Source organism: Emydura macquarii, unplaced genomic scaffold (genome assembly GCF_026122565.2).
Source record: "Emydura macquarii macquarii isolate MOO-44397 ecotype Brisbane River unplaced genomic scaffold, CSIRO-AGI_Emac_v2 contig_791, whole genome shotgun sequence".
Lineage (NCBI taxonomy): Eukaryota > Metazoa > Chordata > Testudines > Chelidae > Emydura > Emydura macquarii.
The window spans coordinates 10,883-34,085 of NW_027130928.1; the positions used below are offsets into that span (position 1 = coordinate 10,883).

At 48.4% G+C, this 23,203-nt stretch overlaps 1 protein-coding gene across 1 annotated transcript; it reads right to left on the reverse strand.

Annotated features, from left to right (window-relative positions):
* Positions 1–2,006: 2,006 nt before the first annotated feature.
* LOC137149625 (olfactory receptor 52P1-like) lies at positions 2,007–2,945 on the reverse strand. Its single transcript, XM_067543153.1, has one exon. It carries the CDS (start codon positions 2,943–2,945, stop codon positions 2,007–2,009), a length of 939 nt encoding a protein of 312 aa, XP_067399254.1.
* Between the last annotated feature and the right edge of the window lie 20,258 nt (positions 2,946–23,203).

Consider the following 23,203-nt stretch of genomic DNA (forward strand, 5'->3'; position numbering starts at 1 on the left):
CAATATACTAAATGCCCCCCGCTCAAGCCAGCCCGAGTGAGAACCGCACACATATCCTTTGCCAATGCTGCTAAGCCAGACAACATAGATGAGAAACTGCTATTCCCAGCTGCAGTGTGCAAAGCTACACGGTAAGAAGCCTCAATAGCCTTCATCTTAACAGTGATGTACATTTCAACAACCTTTTTTTGTCCTATTAACTCATTGCGTTTCCTCTGACTAAACACGATACTAAGGTGCGGTGTTTTGTTTTGAGAGGCTGGCATAGCCTGCAGGGCTGCATACTGTCATTTGCCAGGACTTGGCTGCATTCAGCACCTTGAGGCCTTGGTATATCCATGTAAAGCCCAGCTTGAAATAAGCTGGGGCCAGCTGGGCCCAGATCAGTTCCTTCTCCCTGGCTGCCCAGTGTGGGGTTTGTACACCCCATCACATACCTTCACATAGCTTCTCAAAATGGCACTTTGCCTTCCTCAAGCATTTTTCTTCAGCCTCGATTGGCCTTCCCCATTGTCCTGATAACCTACTTGATGAAAATTTGGGTTTCTGAACTCAGTTTGAAACTAGCTACAAGTTAGTGGCATTGGGAAGCAATACTGCCGCTTTCCAGGGGTCTGTGTCTTTGGACTGTAGCAGTTTTGAAACACGATTTACTGTTTCCAGAATCTTTCTTAGGCGAACAATGAGAAAAAGGACACTAATATTTTCCACTCACTTCTTTAATGCCTAAGGCTCGTGGCCTTCAACAACATTTATGCTCAGAGGAATTATTTCTGTGAGTGCCTCAATATGTCTAAGCACCAAAATCTGAGAGGCAGGAGCGATTCATGCTGATGGATGATAAATTGTATAGTCAGTTGCTTGACCATGCTTTTGTTTGTTATAAAATATCTTCAAGAGGCCACTCCGGTTTCCTGCTCTAACCCAAAATAAAATAGTGCAGGAAAAAGGATTGATATGATACTCACCAAAATACCATGAAGCAGAGAGAGGAAATCTCCTTATTGTGACCTGAGAATGAGTGTATGAATCTCACGTCTGTCACTTTCAATTCTGGACAGGAACATTTATGATTCCCCCATACAGTCGATTGGATTCTCAGGTTGGCCTGGACTCTGGGACAATTCCCTGTGCTCCATGAGCAGTGTGTAGAGCAGAAAATAGACCCTGGAAAATATCAGACTAAAAGCCTCCCCAGGAAGTTAAGAAATGATTCACCAATAATAGGGGCTCAGATTGTCAGGACACTGAGACTAGTATAAAGCTTGAGGTTGCGTCTTTGTTATTTTCTGTGTAACTAGTCTGTGTTTGCTTTTCATCACTGTTTCATCAGGACCTTTTCTGCCGATCTGCTGCCTTGCCAGTGGGTCAATTTCTGTAGCAGTGCATGAGATTCTTCCATCCTTCATCTTTGCATCTGTGATTTTCAATTAAATAAACTTTTTGTTCATTTTGACCTCAGTCTCCATGCAATGTGTGTCCCAAAATGAACTGATAATGGATGGCAGATTTCACGCCTTCGAGGGTGACTAACCACCAGAGGGGAAAACTCCAAGTTATTGATAGTTAAGTTTCAGAGAGACTGATTTGGGGAGACTCAGGACTGAAAGGGATTGTTGGAGCCTGATGGACGGCAAAGCTGGGGATGTTGTGATGGCAGAGAGGGGCAAAAGAGTCAAAGATGGAGGAGAGTGAGGAATGGTGAATATCAACAACCGTACTGATGGAAAAAAGGTCTGAGAGCATATAAAAAACCATCAGGTGTGGTGGTCTAGAAGTCACAGAAAGACTGAGTGACAGAGTGTGTTGGGCTGGGGGATGACAGATAATTCTGGAAGAGATCAGGTGATTGTTAGAGAGATGGAACTGAGCAATGTAGAGAGCACTGCTTGGTGATGGAGTGATAAGACATTAGGTATGAGGAACTTTCCAAATTTAGAATTGCTATAAGGCTGAGCTCAGCCAAATTTCGACAAAGCAGGTTTAACATGAGTGGCACCAGGTGATCACATTCTGCAGGTGTATTTTCCAACTTTGTCACGAAGCTCTTTGGTTTTGACCCCATAAATGATAGGGTTGAGCATGGGGGGCACAAGGATATAGAGGTTGGCCAAGAGGACATGAATGTGGGTAGCAATGCCCTGACCAAACCTGTGTGTCAGGGCAGAGAAGAGGTAAGGAATATAAGACATCAGCATCACACAGATGTGGGCTGTGCAGGTGTTCAGGGCTTTCTGGTGGACTTTCTTGGAGGAGAGCCTGAGGACGGCCCTGATGATCAGCCCGTAAGACAGTCCAATAAGTGTCAGGTCTAACCCGATGACCACAAATATTAACACCAGGCCGTACGTCCGATTGACTGTGGTGTCCCCACACGACATCTTCGCCACAGCCATGTGCTCGCAGTACGTGTGGGGGATTACATGGTTGGCACAGAATGGCAGCCTCCGCAGAAGCAGGGGCTGTGGTAGAATCAAGAGAACAGCTCGTATCAAACCCACTAGCCCTAGCTTAGCGATTCGTGCGTTGGTGAGGATGGTGGCGTATCTCAGTGGTTCACATATGGCGACGTAGCGATCCAAGGCCATTGTCACAAGAATGGCTGATTGCATAGTGGCAACTGCACTAAGGAAGAACATCTGGGTGAGGCAGCCATCCACAGTGATGCCTTTGGAACGAAACCAAAATATGCACAGTGCCTTCGGCACGACACAGGTAGACAGGCCAATGTCTGTGCGCACCAGCATACACAGTAGCAGGAACATGGGCTTGTGCAGGGTCTGCTCTTTGCTGACAACAAACAGAACCGTGAAATTTCCCAACAGGCTGATGAGGTAGAACATAGAGAAAGGGATGGAAATCCAGATGTGGGCAGCTTCCAGCCCCGGGATGCCCTTTAGGATAAATGTTGAAGGATCTGAGGAGGTGAGGTTGTAAGCTGCCATGAGAGGGTTGAAGCACCGATCTGTCTCCTTAATATTCAGGGTGGCTGTGCAGGGAGAGAAGCGGAGTGAGGAAGGTCACACACTTGATTACAAATAGGATGGTAAATATTTTTGTAGTTAGTAAAAATCTAGACAGGGGGGTGAGCAGTGAGGTGGCAACATTTGCAGATGGCACCAAAGTATTTAGTCCCAGTGTGACCTGTCCTTGCCTAGGGTTTCCACCTGAAAATGCGGGAACAGGCTGGTCAGGGCAGGCTGTAAAAGGAGAGCAGATTCTCCCAGCGCTGGTGGGTTACACTGAAACCAGACTTCCCAACCAGCCACAAACAGTGCTTCTGATTCCCCACACTGGTTACCAAGAAGTTAAAACAAAATATACACAACCCCCTTTACTGCATTTCAGTCTCAGGCTCCCAATCAGCCACTAGGTCCAGTAAAGACACCAGTTATTTAATACTCTATGCTCTTTACCAAAAAGGTTCTTCTGACCCCAGAGGGTCAGTCACAGTACCAGAGCAATATAAGTATGGATCTTATCCAATATACCATGCTGCCACCCAATCCTTTAGTAGCTAAAACTATAGATTTATTATTAAAGGAAAGAAAGAAACTATAGGATATATGTTAAATGATTAAAGCAAACAGATACATACAAATGAGTGGAAAGCCCATATATATCAAGTTTCCAGTAGAACTGTAGAGTTTGCAGGCTTGTACAGTCCCTCTGGTGTACATCCAGTACCTGGATGGGTTTCAGTCCTTTGATTCACAGCATCAGTAGTAGATGAATTGATCCAGAGGAATGAAGACTAAATAGTCCATGTGCGGAGTTTGTTTAAATTCTCCCATGAGAGTTATCAGGGTGATTCCCGGCTGGTGCTGGGATCTCAGTCTTGAAATCCAAACTTTCCCTGACAAGCTTGGACAGATTTGAGATAAAAGGATCAGTCCACTAGCGTCTTTTATAGATCCATGCAGGCTGACTGATGTTTTCTTGACAGCAGGTATCTCCTTGAACCATTAATAGATGATTACTTGAGACTCTGAAGTACCATCTCCTGTGTCCTGAGCACTCCTATAACTAGTTACTTTAGCACAAGGTGACTGGCCATTTACAGCCATTCACAGACATTAACTACTTACACTTCAAATAGAAATACCAAGAATAGTACTGTTACACTCTCCATCTAAATGCTCATATGTTCCTTTTCAACTCTTAATCAATAGAGCAGTGACAGACAGGAAAGCAGTTTATCTACATTGTTAACCTCTAACAGAGATACACAAATAACATCAAATACCTACCAACAATACACTTCATATCAAAGCTCTCATCTACTTATAAGGAATGACCTCACTACCACTGTATTTTCCTGTAACATATCTTGAAAGGTCGGAGATGGGCCATGCAACTTGCAAAGTTACTTGGGTTTTTTGGCCCAAGCTTCATACCAAGCTGCATGGTGGAAGATGATGTTCAATGTCAATCAGTGCAATGCATATGCCCATTGAAGGGAAAAACCTGAACTCCTCCAACACCTTACAAGGTTCTAATTTAACTGTATGAATTAAGGACAGGGACCTGGTGAAAGGGTACCTGGCTCTGTGAAATCCTGCTCAAAGTGCCAGCACGGACAAAAACTAAGGAAAACACTGAGACATAGGAGGAGTGGGATGGGGAATAATACCTGAAATACAATGCCATGAGATCTATCAGTCAGTGCTTCATATTCCTCTGTGCAGTACTGAGCACCCTTCTCAAACAGGATATTTCAGAACTAGAGGGGTTCTGGGAAGGGCAACGAGAAAGATCAAGGGCCTGGAGAAATTCTCCTAGAGAGAAAGGTTGAAAAGATGGGGATTGTTACCTTAGAAAGGGGAGATTTAGGAGGGGATTCGAGAAGAGTCCATTAAATACTGACTGGCAGAGAGTATATCAAGAATGTGTTCTCCCTGTCTCATAACACAAGGTCACGAGGACATTCAATTAAACTGAAAGAAGCCAAATTCAAAACTGATTTAAAAAAGAATGCTTTCTTCACTCAGTGCATAATTAGACAAAGGATCTCATTGCAACGAGATGAAGTTGAGGCCAGGAGTTAAGCAAGAATTAGACAGGTTTAGGACATTTAGATGGATAGTAAGAATATTCTGTTATAATAGCTACAGCTAAATAAATATCTTGGAAAGCCTTTACACCTGCAAGTTCAGGGCACAAGCCAATCTTTGGCTGTTAGGTGTTAAGATAAGAGCCTCATGATGGTCAGTTTATCCCCCCAACATCTTCTTCAGCAGTTCCTGGGTTTATCTCTGTCAGAGAAAGGACAGTGGACGTGACGGATGATAGGTCTGATCCACGATGCAATTACTCTTTTGGAGAGGAGCCAAGTTTTCCCCATGGAAACAGACTTTATCATGCCAGGCTGGGACTTTGTGCTCTGTTACTTCCCTTGTTTCTTTTGGATAGACACTTTCTAAAAGGCACCCAGCTTTCTCTGAGACATAACAAGTACAGTGGTTTCGTTATTTTACCTTTTTAAGTGACAGGGGTATGGAGAGACATCCGTCAGCAACTCAGCTGCTTACCCTTCTTAAGCAGATTCCATAAAAATTAGGGGAAATTAAAGAAGTAAGAGGACAGGTTACTGATTCAGAGCAATAACGACTGGCTGGTAAACTGGGTTGAAGCAAACAATGTGTGTTCTAATCTAGCTATGTAGATATATACGTCTAAGAACAAAGAAGGTAGGCGATGCTTATGTCATGGGGGACTCTATCGTGGGAAGCAGTGACTCTGAACAAGATTTGGGGAAGGGGCAGGCGTGAGGGGATAATTAGCTAAACATGAGCTCCCAATGTGGGCTGCATTTTTAGGAGCATTGCCAGCAGATCGATGGAAGTGATTTTCCCCCTCTATTCGACATGGGTGAGGCCACATTTGGAGTATTGTGTCCAGTTTTGGGCTCCCCACTAAAGAAGAACGTGGACAAGTTGGGGAGAGTCCAGCAGAGGACAACAAAAATGATTAGGGGGCTGGAGCACAAGACTTATGAGGAGAGGCTGAGGGAACTAGTCTTGTTTATTCTGCAAAAGAGAAGAGTGAGGGGGGATTCGATAGCATCCTTTAACTACCTGAAAGGGGTTTCCAGGGAGGATGGAGCTGGGATACGTTAGCCCTGGCTGGGATGGTTTAGCTGAGGTTAGTCCTGCTTTGGACTAGATGACCTGCTGAGGTCCCTTTCAACCCTCATCTTCTTTGATTCTATGACCTAAGGGGAGGGAGGAGATTTCATGGACACTGAAAGGAGCCAGCTTCCTCAAAATGACACAAAACTTTAGTGTATTTCCACCAGCTAGAAACCCAGATTTAACTTCCTGATGTTGCTTTTTCATTTTGGCATTAGCTGAAGTTGCCACGAGGCTGTAGTGCGACTGGTCATAGGAGGAGGGATTGGTTGGATTGAGGAAATTGTCAGAGAAAATCTACTACAGTGTGTCCACCTTACATTAGAGTCTGGAACACCCACCTGCCCCAGAGATTGCAGGAGGGCCAGTTACATCTCTTTGGTGTGTGAATTAGGCAGGATGTCCATTCCCTATTTCACCCTTTTCAGGACTCTGCACCACTGCGATCTGGGTCCTGCACGTCCCGCCCCCTGACACACACACACACACACACACACTGTGCGTTCCTGGGTCTCCTCCAGTGGGATTTCCAGCACTGCCTGGTTTCCTTTAAATGAGACACATGCTTTTAGTTTTACTGTATTTTGGTGCTTCATATCCCCTATAGAACCAGAGATGGAGGAGAAGAGAGAGAGCATTCTCCTAACTGTTTTACACCTCTAAGCTGTGAATTTAAGATTTCAGCTACTCTCCTGTCAGCTCTTCTCTGCTCCAGATGAGCTCACCCGTCCTTAGAGGCCGCAGGATGACTCCATTAGAAGTCACTGGAGGCTGATGACCGGTGAAAATCAGACCAAGGGAACAAAAAGAGCAGACCCCCACAAAAAATTGTCACCCTAATTGCTTTGAACCTATAAGCTGTACATTTAAGATTTCAGTTTATGAGGCGCTCTGAGACAAGGTGGACAGGGAAAAGAGGGAATTCAAAAGACAGGGTCCCTGATTTTCCTCTCAGTGACGCCAGTGTCAATATGGAGTGAGCGACAGAAGGCCGACTGTGAGAACAGAATCTGGCCAGTCTGTGAAGCCCTGTGTGACCCATTTGTGTTGTGAAATCTTGGGTATCACAGATGCCCACTTCAGAGGCTTTGGCTACACCTCTTAACATGACAATAATGTTGCTGAATTTGAAAATTTGAGAGAACCAGAGGAAAAACCAGACAGACCTAAAAAAGGAAGATAGGGAGAAAGATAGAAGGACAGAGAAAGAGACAAGGAAATTATCTAAAAAAAAATGATCTAAACATTTTACAATAAATCTTTAGTTCAATTTTAAATCTCTTGATATTTCTGACAACACTAAACATTTTAAGTCTCCATGTATGGGAATTCCTGCCCAGATTGTTCTTGACGTGAACCTTTCCCGAGCCCATAGCACTAACTATATTGCAGAAACAGGGAACTCACCAGAATCCCACTCAGCAGAGAGGAAATCTCCTTCCTGCAAACTAGGAATCAGTGAAGGAAAAATCACATCTGAAATGTGCATTGTTGGACAGGGGCTTTTATAATTCCCCTGTACAGTCTCTGCGGAATCTGATTGGCCAGGAGTGTTGGACAATTCCCTGCTCTCCGTGAGCAGCAGAAAAGCTGAAAAAAGACCCTAGAGAATTTCAGCCTAGGATCCTCCCCTGAGAGTGAAGAAATGATTCACTGATAACAGAGGCTCAGATAGTTGGGGCACTTTGAGACTTGTTAGAGTTGTTCTGCACTGCCTAAACTCCAGAGAGAAAAGATAAGCCAAGTGTTAGATGTGCTCATTTATCTACCAGCATTTCTGTGCTGTTGCTCATTGTCATAGAATCAGGGCATCTACTGCTTCTCCCGGCTGATGAGCCTGTTCTGAATCCCTGAGACCATGACGTGCACGTGGACAGGCTCTTGACCCTTTTTGTTTCAAACGTAGTATTTCCACAGAGTAACAGTCCCTCTCATCCGATAGCCTCTCTCTGACAGAGCGCAGCACAGATTACCCAAGATGAGTCATAAACCGCTCCGAGTGCAATATCCTGCCATGGGGAAGTGCAGCTTACTGAGCCCCCTTTAGTGATCAGCACGTGTCCTGAAGCCTGTGGACTGACGGCCTTTGTCTCTTTATCTCAGCTAGAGTAACTGTAGGTGCTGTCATTGAGGTGGGAAGTGTCAAGGGAGATGTTTAGAGGCGAGTGAGGTGCCCATTGTCCATCCACATTCAATGGGACTCTGCTGGTCACTGCCCTTGTGCCTTTGACAACCTCCCCCTGGGGTCTAGTGGATCATGCGCTGGTCTGGGACTCTAGAGACCTGGTCAATTCCTAGCTTGGGCCCAAGGGTCCTGTGTGACCTTGCACGTGTCATCTCATAATCTACTCTGGGCCTCAGTTTCCCCTCTATAAAATAAGGAGAATACTTCCCTTTCTCAGGAGGTTGTGAGGATGAAAAACTTTTGATTATTGGGCACCCATATGGGGACCAGCAGTGAGGAGGGTCATATGAGGTCCCAGAGGTACAGCCGTGCTTGTTTATCTCTACCTATTTCCTTTATCTTATTTCAGTACACCCCACAGTGATCTGCATACTGCACACCCTTCCCCACACACTGTGCGTTCCTCCCCCCGTCAGTTCAGGAAGAATCCTATGCCCCTGTTCTCCCCCTCCAAAACTCCTGCTAAATCCCCAATCCAGTCTTGTGGGAATTTTATTTAATCTACAGCTTTGAGAGTCTCCTCGTATCATTTTCACTGGCTTCTCAGCATCCATGCTCCCATTTTCATCTGTCCATAATGTATGGCTGTGGGGAATCACATATCAGCCCAGGGAAAAAAAGGTTACTAAATTTTCGTAACTGTTGTTCTTCAGGAAGCGTGTCTCATGTCCATTCTAATGTAGGTGGAAGGTTTCTCCATTAGTGCTATCCATTGGATCAACTCTAGTGCTCACTGGATTCACGCACTCATGGCATTGGTACATGGGACCCTGACGACTCTCCGTGTGTTCAGATCCTTCTTGCCAGCTAACTCCAACAGAGGAGCAGCCAGGGGGGTGGCTGTCTTGGAATGGACATGAGCAACACAACTTGAAGAACAACTGTTAAGAAGGTAGAAAAGAAAGCACCTCTCCGGGGGCTAAAATAGGGGCCCCATAAGCCTTGATAGTTCTAGAGTGAGATCCCAGACTAGGATCTGCTGGCACATATGAGGTTACAGCCTGTCCAGGACCTTGAGAAAATGGCTGCCAATTGAGTTGGTGAAGACAGATCAGCAGTTGACCCATGAATGGAACGCTGAATCACAGCCAGGTGGATGCTCATCGATGACACCGATAGCCCCTGCTATTTAAGTGTAGTAAGCAGTCCAGGATGAATGGCGTGGATGACTGCAAGGGTAAAACACCTTTATGCACAGGCTTGATTGAGAACCTCTTCCACTTTCCCAGGTACATCACTCTACTGGATTGTTTTCTACTCCCTAGACGGATCTCTCTAGTGGGTCCAGACCAGACCATGTCTAACGAGTTCAGCCATGGAGCTTCCAGAACTAAAGATCCAGAAGAGTGGAGAGCCAACCTCGATGAGGCCAGGCTGGGGCTTTATCACGATCATGCAAGTTCCTTCCCTCCTGACCTTTAGCAGAACTCTGTGTATGACTGTAGTTGGTGGAAACACACAGAAAAGAAATATGGAGAGCAATATCCCTGCAACCAAGCCCAGGATAAAGGTTCAGAAACAAGCAGAACTGCAGATTCCTTCTACTGTGGCTTGTTTTAAACAAGCCTGGATGGGAAACACCCCATCTTTGGAAGATGTTCTTCATGGTGTCCCAGTGAATGGACCACTCATGATTGGAGAAGGATCTTCTGAAATGATCCGTTTGAAGTCTCTGTGTGCCCAGAAGACAAGAAGTCTCAAGATGGATTGAGGGGGTCACACAGAATTCACACAGAATGGGACCCCTGGACAAACTGACCTTGGGTCCTGCCACCAAAAGACAGTATCGGTTACTTGAGGGAGGAAGTGTGACCACCATGTCTAAGCATTCCCTGTCTTAGAATCATAGAATCATAGAATATTAGAGATGGAAGGGACCTCAGGAGGTCATCTAGTCCAACCCCCTGCTCAAAACAGGACTAACCTCAGCTATATCATCCCAGCCAGGGCTTTGTCAAATCTCAGCTTAAAAATCTCTAAAGATGGAGATTCCACCACCTCTCTAGGTAACTCATTCCAGTGCTTCACCACCCTCCTAGTGAAAAACTTTTTCCTAATGTCCAACCTAGACCTCCTGCCCTGCAACTTGAGACCGTTGCTCCTTGTTCGGTCATCTGCCATCACTGAGAAAAGCCTAGCCCCATCCTCCCTGAAACCCTCTTTCAGGTAGTTAAAGGCCGCTATCAAATCCCCCCTCACTCTTCTCCTTTGCAGACTAAACAAGCCCAGTTCCCTCAGCCTCTCCTCATAAGTGCTGTGCTCCAGCCCCCTCATCATTTTTGTTGCCCTCCGCTGGACTCTCTCCAACTTCTCCACATCCTTTTTGTAGTGGGGGGCCCAAAACTGGACACAATATTCTAAATGCGGCCTCAGCAATGCCGGATAGAGGGGAATAATCACTTCCCGCGTCCTGCTGGCAATGCCCCTCCGAATGCAGCCCAATATGCCATTAGCCTTCTTGACAACCAGGGCACACTGCTGACTCATATCCAGCTTTTTATCCACTGTTACCCACAGGTCCTTTCTGCAGAGCTGCTGCCTAGCTCGTCGGTCCCCAGTCTATAGCTGTGCATGGGATTCTTCCTTCCTAAGTGGAGGACTCTGCACTTTTCTTTGTTGAACCTCTTTAGATTTCTTTTGGCCCAATCCTCCAGTTTGTTTAGGTCCTTCTGTATCCTATCCCTACCTTCCAGGGTATCTTCCACTCTCCCCAGCTTAGTGTCATCCGCAAACTTGCTAAGGGTGCAATCTACCCCATCCTCCAGATCATTAATATAGATGTTGAACAAAACCGCCCCAGAACCGACCCCTGGGGACCTCCGCTTGTGACCGGTTACCAACTAGACACGGAGCCATTGATCACTACTCGTTAAGCCCTATCCTCTAGCCAGTTCTCTATCCATTTTATAGTCCATTCATCCAACCCATACTTCTTTAACTTGCTGATAAGAATACTGTGAGAGACAGTATCAAAAGCTTTGCTAAAGTCAAGGTCCACCGCCTTCCCTACATCCACAGAGCCAGTCACCTCATCATAGAAAGCAATCAGGTTGGTCAGGCATAACTTTCCCGTGGTGAATCCGTATTGACTGTTCCTGATCACCTTCCTCTCTTCCAAGTGCCTTAAAATGGATTCCTTAAGGACCTGCTCCATGATTTTTCAAGGGATTGAAGTGAAGCTGACCAATCTGTAGTTCCCTGGATCCTCTTTCCTCTCTTTTTTGAAGATGGGCACTATATTTGCTTTTTTTCCCCAGTCTTCAGGGACCTCCTCCTATTGCCACGAGCTTTCAAAGATAATAGCCAATGGCTCTGAAATCACCTCAGCCAACTCCCTCAGCACCCTCGGGTGCATTGCATCCGGCCCCATGGACTTGTGTTTGTCCAATCCTTCTAAATAGTCTTGGACGTGTTCCTTCAGCACTGCGGGATGTTCGCCTCCTTCCCATTCTGTGCCACCCAGTGCAGCAGTCTAAGAGCTGATCTTGTATGTGAAGAAAGAGGCAAAAAAGGCATTGAGTACCTCAGCTTTCTCCACATCCTCCGTCACTAGGTCGCCTCCCTTATTCTCTAACGGGCCCACACTTTCTATAATCTTCCTCTTGTTGGCAACATGCCTGTAGAAACCCTTCTTGTTCCCCTTTCCATCCCTTGCTAGCTGCAACTCCAATTGCACTTTGGCCTTCCTGATTTCATTCCTGCATGTTCGAGCAGTGTTTTTATACTCCTCCCTAGTCATCTGACCAAGCTTCCACTTCTTGTAAGCTTCTTTTTTGTGTTTAAGTTCGCCAAATATTTCTTTGTTAAGACAAGCTGGACACCTACCATATTTGCTATTCTTTCTGCACATCGGAATGGTTTGCTCCTGTGCCCTCAATAAGGTCTCTTTAAAATACAGCCAGCTCTCTTGGATTCCTTTCCCCCTCATATTAGACTCCCAGGGAATCTTACCCATCAGTTCCCTGAGGGAGTCAAAGTCCACTTTTCTGAAGTCCATGGTCCATATCCTGCTGTTCTCCTTTCTTCCTTTTGTCAGGATCCTGAACTCGACCATCTCATGGTCACTGCTGCCTAGCTTGCCACCCACTTCTACTTCCCCTACCAAATCTTCCCTGTTTGTGAGCAACAGGTCAAGAGAAGCAAAGCCCCTAGTTGGTTGCTCCAGCACTTGCACCAGGAAATTGTCTGTCATACTCTCCAAAAACTTCCTGTATTGTTTGTGCTCTGCTGTATTGCTCTTCCAGCAGATGTCAGGGTGATTGAAGTCCCCCATGAGAATCAGGTCCTGTGAACTGGAAACTTTCCCTAGTTGAGTAAAGAAAGCCTCATCTACCTCATCCTCCTGGTCTGGTGGTCTATAACAGACACCCACCATGACATCACCCTTACTGTTCTTGCTTCTAAGCTTAACCCAGAGACACTCAACTGACTTATCTCCAGTTTCATACTGGAGCTCAGAGCAATCATAGTGCTCTCTTACATACAGTGCAACTCCTCCACCCCTTCTCCCCTGCCTGTCCTTGAACAGTTTATACCCTTCCATGACAATGCTCCAGTCGTGTGAGTTACTCCACCAAGTCTCAGTTATTCCAATCATGTCGTAGTTTCTTGACTGTGCCAGGACTTCCAGTTCCTCCTGCTTGCTTCCCAGGCTTCTTGCATTTGTGTACAGGCACTTGAGATAAGTAGCCGATTGGCCTACTTTCACAGTATGAATCAGGAGGCCTCCCCTGCTGCACCTTCCTCCTTCTGCTTCCTTGTGGTGTTCCTTTTCCCCACTTACCTTTGGGCTTAGGTCTCCGTCCCCCGTTGAACCTAGTTAGGTTAGCCAGCCTGTCTGCGAAGATGCTCTTCCTTGTCTTCATTAGGTGAATCCTGTCCCTTCCTAGTAATCCTTCTTCCTGGAGCAACATTCCATGATTGAAGAATCCAAAGCCCTCTCTTCGACACCACCTGCGTAACCACGCATTTACTTCCGCAATACGACGGTCCCTACCTGGGCCTTTTTTTCCTGAACAGGGAGGATGGATGAGAACACCACTTGCACTTCAAACTCCTTTATCTCTTTTCCCAGAGCCACATAGTCCGCAGTGATCTCTCAAGATTATTCTTGGCAGTTTAATTGGTGCCCATGTGGAGAAGTAGTAAGGGGTAACGGTCTGAGGACTTGATAAGTTTTGGCAGTCTCTCTGTCACATCCCTAATCCTAGCTCCAGGCAAGCAGCACACTTCTCTAGTTTCCCAGTCCGGACAGCAGATGGATGACTCCGTCCCCCTTAGGAGGGAATCCCCGACCACCATCACCCTTCTCTTCCTCTTAGGAATGGTGGTCGTGGAACCTCCGTCCCTAGGACAATGCATCCCTTGCCTTCTGATCAAACGGGTCTCCTTCTGATCCATTCCCTCTGAAGGGTCCTCCAAATTATTCTCCGCCATAGTACTTGTGCAGAGAGGATGAAAACGATTCCTTACTTCTATCTGCATGGTGGGCACATAGGTTCTCTTTCTTCGGGAGGTCACATGCTGCCAATTTTCTTCCCCGTTCTTCAGTTTCGCCTGCCTGGCCTTCTCTGAATCTTCCTTACACTCTGCCTGTGCCCGATGGAGAAAGACATTGTTTTCTTTAATGCAACACAGGGTTGATATTTGGGCCTCTAGTCCTTTAAACTTCTCTTCCAATAAGGAAACCAGCCTGCACTTGTTACAGGTGAAGTCATCTCTGTCCTGTGGGAGGAAGACAAACATAGCACATCCAGTGCAGGTGACAACAACAGATCGCTCCCTCTCCATATCTTTCCTCTGAGAGCCTCCTCAGATGCTGTATTTCGTGCTCAGCAACATCTGAGAGACAAAAACCCGCTGTGGGCTCCCTCCTCAGGCAAACTCCCTCCTTCTGTTAGCCGCCCGTCTGTTCGCTGCTCAGCTGGTTCGCAGCTGGCTGCTTTTAATAAGGCTGGAGCAGTTGCCCCACCCCTGCAATTAATCCCTCAAAGCCCACATGAATCAAAGCACTCCCAATCAATCAAATCAATCAATCAATCAAACACACCCTCAACTGCCAAACGGTCCCTGTAACTGCACCAATCACAAGCACACACACACACACACACACACACACAGAGTCAGCTGTAACTTGCACCAGTCACACAACTGGTCTCTCAGATACTCCCACCTCTAGCACAGCACACACAACACAGCTCCCCTCACGTAGCACTCACCTGGGCTCCTCTCGGACAGATCCCAGGCAAACTCCCTCCTTCTGTTAGCTGCCCGTCTGTTCACCGCTTCATAACAAATGAAAGCATGGTCCAGCAACTGACTATACAATTTATCAACAACTAGCATGAATCACTCCTTCCTCTCAGATTTCGGTGTTCAGACATAATGAAGGCACCCTCAGAAATAATTCTGCTGAGCAAAAATGCTGTTGAAGGCCACCAGCCTTCAGCATTGAAGAAATGAATGGAAAATTTTAGTTTGGTTTTACTCATTGTGCACCAAAGAAAGATGCTGGAAAAACTGCTACAGTCCAACAACACAGACCTCGACAAAGCAGCACTCTTGCTTCCCAATGCCACTAACTTGTAGCCACGTTTCAAACTGAGTTCAAAAGAGACAGACATGCAGCAAGTAAATTATCAGGAAAATGGGTCAGGCAAATCGAGGCTGAAGAAAAGCGCTTGAGGAAGGCAAGTGCCATTCTGAGGAGCTATGTGAAGGTGTGTGATGGGGTGTACAGACCCCACACTGGGCAACCAGGGGGAAGGAACAGCGCTGGGCCAAGCCAGACCCACCCTACTGCACCTATAGCAAATGCACCAAGTGGAGGAAGACTTCAAAGACGGGGGAAGAGCTCTTGGGGGGGAGAACAGAACTGGTGTTGGTCGCTCCAGGAGAGACGAGCTGAGGGAAGGCAGAATCTCCCCCTAAACAACTGCCCGAAGGTCCCTCCCTGAGGAAAGGGAAGTCTGCTGCAGGGACATCCTGAGAGGAAGAATTGCCCTCTTATGTGACTCTGGAATTCACTGATCCCTTTATTTTTTAGTGTGGACTACACCAGTGGGGGAAAGCCTTTGGACTGAGCTGGCCCAGGAGGGGTTGTACCCCAGGAGGAGGCAGTTGCTGCCCATGAGGAAAGGAGAAAGACCTCGTTACACGCAGATGCCAGAAGTTGGCTTGTAGTGAGCAGACGCCCTTCAACCTACCTTGCCCCAGGCAGCGGTCTAGGGACGGTGGCTGGAAGTGGCCCAGGGAGGGCCAACTTATCATCCCCGGCTGTCAGAGCACTGAAAGTGCTCCAAGAGCCCTTGGTCTGAGCCCGGTGCAGTGGGAGGGCCCAGGCTCCCTTGCCAAAGCCCCCAGCATGTCACAGGCCTAAGCCCTGGCTACTAGGCAGCACTCCCTTGCCCATGGACCCCGAGCAAGCGCCGTCACAAGGGGAAAGAAGCCAACACAGAAAGATTTTTATACGTGAACATATTTACAGGCGTCTCAACCGAATAAATACACAGCTTTCCAATCACTTTCATTGCTTACAGGGAGCTGCTGATTTTCTCACCATCATTCAGCCAAACACGCTGAACGCTGCACTGCAAGTGTCAAGGAACTGTATGAAGGAGCTGGAAAACTGGCCAATCATTCCAACCGACATTTCTTGTGCTTCTCCTGGGCAGTGGCTTTCATTCAGATCTGTTTAGAGAAGCGGTTCCCAAACTACTAGAGGCATGGGAGAGTGTAAAGGGAGGTGCAAGCTGTGTGGGTTTCTACTTTTAAGAGCTCCAGCTATCAGCCCCGGGTGGCTGGGGCTCATGCAGAAGGGCTGTGCACACCCAGACGGAGCGGCTAAAGGAGAGAACCAGATTCCCCTGCCGCTATGGGATGATATCCCACACCCCCATGGGGTGCTGGAGGGCTAGTCCCGTGCAGGGCTGTCTTAGAAACTGTGGCATTACAGTTTCTGACTCATACTGAGAAAGTAGGGCAATTGGCTCATTGTCTTAGGTGCAGTACATGAACACAAGAAGCCTGGGAAACAAGCGGGAGGAATTGAAAGTCCTGGCACAGATGAGGAACTATGATGCGATTGGAATAACTGAGACTTGCTGGGAGTTGGTCTTGGAGGACATCGCCAGAATTGGGCTAGATACCATGGTACTCACCCAACACACAGAGCAGCCACCTTTTGTGTGCTCACCTTGTGCTCCAGGAGGTGAATCCTGCCTTCCCCCGACATATCTCTGCATCCCTACTGGCCCCTAACCTTTCTTAGGTCTTACAATGGGTGGCAACCACCTCCCACAGGTCCCCCTGGCCAATGGTTCTCTTGGAGGGTCATTGGTGACTCAGCCCTCCGGCTGAGCCACATACACTGTCCCCCATTCCAGGGTATACAGTCTTTAGTTCTTTTCACGGTCCTGCTATGGGGGCATAGCACTAAGGCTTCCTTTTGGAGGCACTGCCTTCATCAACAACCCAACAGGGGCCCATCTCGTTCCCCCACTTCATCTGTCCTTTCGGCAGTCCTCCCTGGGCTCAGTCTGCAACCAGAGCATCTGGGCCCATCACGGTACCCTCGCCTGGAATGGCTAGGTTCTGGGCTTAGTACCCTAGCCAGCCAGACATCAGGTCCTCCCTCTTTGAGCTTCAGGCAGCAACTGAAGGAAGGCTCTGCCTCTGCTCCCTCCTTTTATATGCATATGGCCCTTCTGGCCCCTGATTGGCTGCTCCTCTGCAGCCATTCTATGCTGCCTGGAGGACTTCTTTTCTGCTCTATCCTTGGGCAGTGTGAGGTGGGGCCTCCAGACCTAGTCCACTCCGATACAAATACCATGAATCATCAACATCCCCTTCCTCTCTCCCCTCTAGCAGAGTCCTTGTTTCCCCGACAAGGCTGGGCATGGGATTCTTAGGAGGCTTGACCCCGACTCTAGACATGCTCACTTAGGACAGGGGCTAGGGTGGCTCTCTCCTCCCTGGCCATGTCCCTGACCTGCTGATCACTACATTCAGTTCAAACCTGATACAACTTGTTAAACAGCAGCTGTAAGAAAAATAAGGAAAAAATTGGGAAAGTTAAAAGAAAGAAAGAGCCCTGCCCTGTGGGCACAGTGACCCCCTAATTGGCAGTCTCTGGGATGTAAGAAAAATTCAGAGTCTGTGCCTACTGGAGGGTTGGCGGATGTTTCAAACTAAAACCAGCAAATGACGAAAGCCTGGCCACTCTAGAGCGCCCCTTGTGGATTTTCCCAGCTCTCCTGAATTCAGGACCTGCCCCCACAGCCTGATTGCTTTAAACTCCCACTCCTTCCCAGGCAGTAATGTCCTTCCCCGGTAATAATGTCATGTAAATAATATCCTCCACCAGCATGGGAGCAAATGGAGAACACTCAAATGTGTTTGCCATCACTTCTGGAACTGCACTTGATGGGAACGAGGGGCAATGGATTTGCAGAGGCTCATAATATATCCCTGCAAGGAGTCAGTTGGCTACTGGAAGCCAGGGTGAGGCCACGATGCTTGTGGGCCGGTTACTGGTGCAGGGCCGTGCGCCATAACAGCACAGTGTTTAGGTTCCTAAGATTACAAGGCAGGTGGTGACAGGCCCCTTCCCTGGTCTAGGTGATGCCCAAAATGTCACAGTTTATGCCACTCTGCAGCAGCTAAGCATGGTGCTGTCTGGGAAACACCAAATCCCCTTGTTGACAGAGGGCATACGGGAAACTTCACAGACAACAGGTAACAGAAAAGGGAACTTTGATATTATAGATGTGGAATGCCTGAGCTTGTGTCTTTGTTTATTTTTTGTGTGACTCATTTATGTTTTTTTTCCCCTCAATATTTCATCTTTGCACCTGTGATTTTTCTATTAAATAAACTTTTTGTTTATTTTGTCCCTAGTCTGTGTGCAATGTGTGTCCCAAAATGAACTGATAATTGAGGGCAGAGTTCATGGCTTTTTTGGGGGATGAAGCAGAGGGGGTAATTCCAAGTGTAATTCCAAGGCAACTCACCAAAATGCCTTGCAGCAGAGAGAAAAAAATCTCCGGACTGTGACCTGACAATGAGTCTATGAATCTCACATCTGACACTTCCAATGCTGGAAAGAGACCTTTATGATTCCCCCGTACAGTCCCTGCAGACTCTCAGGTTGGCCAGGAATCAGGGACAATTCCCTGCATTACGTGAGTAGTGGGAAATGCTGAAAATAGACCCTGGAGAATTTCAGCCTAAGAGCCTCCCCTGGGAGAGACAAAATGATCACTGATAACAGAGGCTTAGACTTGCTAGAGTTGTCCCGCGCTGCTAAAACCCCAGAAAGAAAAGAAGAACCAAGAGTTGGACGTGCTCATTTATCTCTCAGCATTTCTGTGCTGCTGCTCATTGTCATAGAATCTGAGTATCTGCTGCTACTCCCGGCTGATGAGTCCTGTGAGACCTGAGACTGCAACGTGCACATGCACAGGCTCTTGTGCATCCCTGTTTCAAATGTAGGATTTCCACACACAGTAACAGTCCCTCCCATCCGATAACCTCTCTGACAGAGGACAGCAGAGATTGCCCCAGCTGAGTCATAAACCCCTCGGTGCAACATCCTGCCATGGGGAAGTGCAGCTTCATGAGCCCCCTCCAGCGACCAGCACGTACCTTGAAGCCTGTGGGCTGACGGCCTTTGTCTCTTTATCCCAGCTATAGTAACTGCACAGGCTGTCACTGGGGTAGGGAGGGTGCAGGGAGATGTTCAGAGGCGAATGAGGACTCTGCTGCCCACTGCCCTTGTGCCTTTCACAACATCCCCCTGGGATCTAGTGGATCATGCGCTGGTTTGCAACTGTGGAGACTCAGTCAATTCCTGGCTCGGCCACAGAGCTCCTGTGTGACCTTGGACGTGTCATCTCATAGTCTACTCTGGGCCTCAGTTTCCCCTCTGTAAAGTAAGGAGAGCACTTCCCTGCCTCAGTGGGTTGTGAGGATAAAAAACCTTTAATTGTGGGGTGCCCATATGGGGACCAACAGTGAGGAGGGCCATATGAGGACCCAGAGGTACAGCTGTGCTTGTTTATCTCAAGCAGCATTTCTGCCTATTTCAGGACTCTGCTCCACTGTGATCTGGATACTGCACACCCTGCCCCGCACACTGTGCGTTCCTTCCCTAGTCAGTGCAGGAACAATCCTGTGCCCCTATTCTCCCCTTGCATGGTCCCCACAACTCCTGCTAATATCCCCAATCCAGTCTTGTGGGAACTTTATTTATCTACAGCTTTGAGAGTCTCCTTCTGTCATTTTCATTGGTCTCTCAGCATTCATGCTCCCATTTTCAACTGTGCATAAAATATAGCTGTGGGGAATCATGTATCATCCAGCCCAGCAAAAAAAAAAAAAAAAAAAAAAAAAAAAAAAAGCGGTTCCTGACCTTTCAGAACTGTTGTACTTCAAGTTCTGTGACTCAGATACATTCCAATGTAGGTGTGTGCGTGCCACGTGCACCGCTGAGAGAAGGTTTTTCCTCTACTGATATCCGTGGGTCAGCTCTCATGCTCTCTGGAGTCACCCCCTCATGATGCTGGTATATGGGACCCTGGTGACCCTCCGCCTGCTCAATTCCTTCTTCCCACCTAACTCCAACAGAGAGGCAGGCAGGGGGATTCCTGAAATGGACATTAGGAATACATCTGGAAGAACAACTGTCACAAAAGGTTAGGAACCATTTTTTTTTCTTTGAGCGCTTGCTCAGGTCAATTCCGGTGTAGGTGACTCCCAAGCCATTGTGCAGGAGGATGGATCGGTGTTCGTTGGCATGCAGACTACAGAACTGCTCTGCCAAACATGGCATATCTCTGGCTTACCAAGTGAGGGTGTAGTGCTATGCAAAGGTGTGGTATGAAGACCACTTTGCAGAGGTCCTGGATCAGGACGTGTGCCAGGAATGCTGCTGAAAAAGTTTGTGCCTTTGTGGAATGTGCTGTCAGGTTGGAAGCAGGTACGACCTCAGGTAAGCTGTTCTGGTGCCTAACTCTCCTTATAATCAGAAAATGTTTCCTAATATCCAAGGCTAATCCCCCTTCCTGCAAAGGGAGCTCATTACGTCTCATCCCACCCACTTGGAGTACAATTAATTACCCTCCTTTTTTATACCAAACTTTTACAGATTTAAAGACAGTTGTTATGTTCCCCCTCAGCCTTCTCTTCAGAAGATCAGACATGCCCAGTTCCATCAACCCTTTCCTCAGTGGTCAGGTTTTCTAAACCACTTGCTATTTTTTGTTGCTCTTACGTTTGTCCATCTCTTTCCTAAAGCACGGTGCCCAACTCTGGACACAGCACTCTAACTGTGGTCTCACCAGTGTGGAGTATAAGTGAACAATGGTCTCCCATGTCCTAGGTACAACACTCCTGTTAATACACCCAAGGATGGCATTGGCCTTTTTCACAACTGCATTACATTGTCGATTCATATTCATGATTCACTATAACCCCCACCCAGATGCCCTTAAGCAGTACTACTGCATAGTCAGTTATCCCCACTTTATAGTTCTACATTTGATTTTTCCTCCCTAAGTGTAGTACCGAGCATTTGTCTTTATTGATTTTTATTCTATTGAATTGTTTTCTGAAACAAATCTAAAGGTGTGTAAGGAAACTTAACACCAAACACGGTATTCTTCCTTTTTTGGTTGAAAAATTATTGTGTAGTTGCTGTGCACGGTGTGGTGCGGGTAGCTAGTTTAACCCTCGCGTGGGTACTGTGCCCTCTTCGGCTACAACTATGGCATGGGAGCAGGGGGGGAGGGGGCCTGATCCCACCCTTTGCCCCGGGCCCTGACCCAGGGACCCTGTGTGGAGTAGTCTTCAAACTACCCAGTCCGTGACTTACTCCCTTCCCTGGGTCGCCTGTCTTTAGCCCCACTGCTCGCAGTCTGCTTCCTGGAACTGGGTGGGGAGGGGTTCTCTCTCAGGCCTGTGCCTTGGGTCCCTGGCCGTAGCCAGACAGGTACCCCCCCCTCTCATCTCTGGTACCTTTGGGGTTGCAATATGTGGCAGTGGTTGCTCCAAGTCCCATAGCCACTCTGCTCTTTCTCCTAACTCCCTTCCAGCTGCCACTGTCTGCCTGACAGGGAGGCTTTTAACTGCTGGGGCAAGCTCCTTGATTGGCCTCAGCTGGCCTAATTGCCCCGGAGTAGCCCCAGCTGGATCACCCAGAAACAGGGATTTGTTCATTCTGGGGCTAATATAGACCCCCTCTACTACTCTCCTGTAGCCATCAGTTCTGGCCCTGTCACAACTGTTAAACATCACTTTCCACCCAAGAAGAGGCTACATTTCAGTGGGTTACATAAAGCACTTTGAGACCTAGATAAGAAGTAGCTATTTTTGTTTTTTCAAAGTCCTGAATATGCCACTGAGTGTTGCACTAAAATGAGAAAACAGATGCAGATTTCTCAGATTTCCTATGAATGAATTATCACTCACTGACTTCCAGTTAGTGAGGAAAATTCATCCTTGAGGCCAAGAGTTTGGGTGTTTCCCTCAACAGATAAATAATTAATAACAACACTATCTCCTTTCTCTAGCAGCCAGTGTTGAATACTGTAGAGGAGGACCTCAATAAGACCCCATGCAGAGGGAGCAGGTTTGCATCCTGACCCCAGCTGGCACTCAGTTTATGCCCTGAAGTGTGACGATAGTTCACCCTTCTCATCACATCCTACCTAAACTAACTACGGGTGTGTATATTCATAGAACTGTGTCATCCTTTTCTCGAATTACCTCAAAAGAAACTCACAGTTTCCCTGCACAGACAGCTGGGACAGGACGTGCAGAACACCTTGAAACCCCAACACACAAAGAGAAAAGAGAAACACACAAAGAGAAAAGAGGGGAAGGTGGAAGGCAAACACCCAGCGCTGCCCCAGCCCCGGCCCCGGCCCCACACACGGCGTCTGTGGGGTGTGAGGGACGCTCACAGTCTGGGTCACACGTCGCAGGCCCTGCCCAGGCCTGGCTGTGGGGCAGGGACGCCGTGGGTCGCACACAGGATCTGGGGCAGCCACACGCTCCAGGCGCTAGGGGGCAGGGCCCTTCTCCCAGCGTCAGCCCCCCCGTCGGGGTCACGACCCCTGAGTCCGGCCTGCGCGGCCTCTGGGCTGGGGGCGTCTCCCTGCGCCGGGCCCTGCCCAGGGTCAGCCCCACGTCGCTGCCCAGCCGCTCACTGACGCACCCGGCCCACATGGCCCCAGCCCAGCCCCAGCCCGGCCCGGCCCAGCCCCGCTCTCTGCCCAGCTCCTGGGCCTCTCCTCTGCCCCCAGCCCGGCTGCTCTGCCTCAGCTCGGCCCGGCTCGGCCCAGGCCAGGCAGCTGCAGCTCCAAATTGGCTGACCCGACCTGTCAGTCAGGCTGGCCTGAGCTGGCCTCTCTGCACTGGCCTGGGGCTGTGTCTGTCCCGGGCCTGCTCCCTCCGGAGATGGCGCCACACAGAGCGGCTCCGTCTGAGGGGGTGACAGCCCCTGACACACAGAGCGGCTCCGTCTGAGGGGGTGACAGCCCCTGACACACAGAGCGGCTCCGTCTGAGGGGGGGTGACAGCCCCTGACACACAGAGCGGCTCCGTCTGAGGGGGTGACAGCCCCTGACACACAGAGCGGCTCCGTCTCAGGGGGGGTGACAGCCCCTGACACACAGAGCGGCTCCGTCTGAGGGGTGACAGCCCCTGACACACAGAGCGGCTCCGTCTGAGGGGTGACAGCCCCTGACACACAGAGCGGCTCCGTCTGATGGGGTGACAGCCCCTGACACACCGAGCGGCTCCGTCTCAGGGGGGGTGACAGCCCCTGACACACAGAGCGGCTCCGTCTCAGGGGGGGTGACAGCCCCTGACACACAGAGCGGCTCCG

Coding starts and splice junctions, on each gene's coding strand:
- LOC137149625 (XM_067543153.1), bottom strand. CDS start 2,945: ATGGCAGCTTACAACCTCACCTCCTCAGATCCTTCAACATTTATCCTA.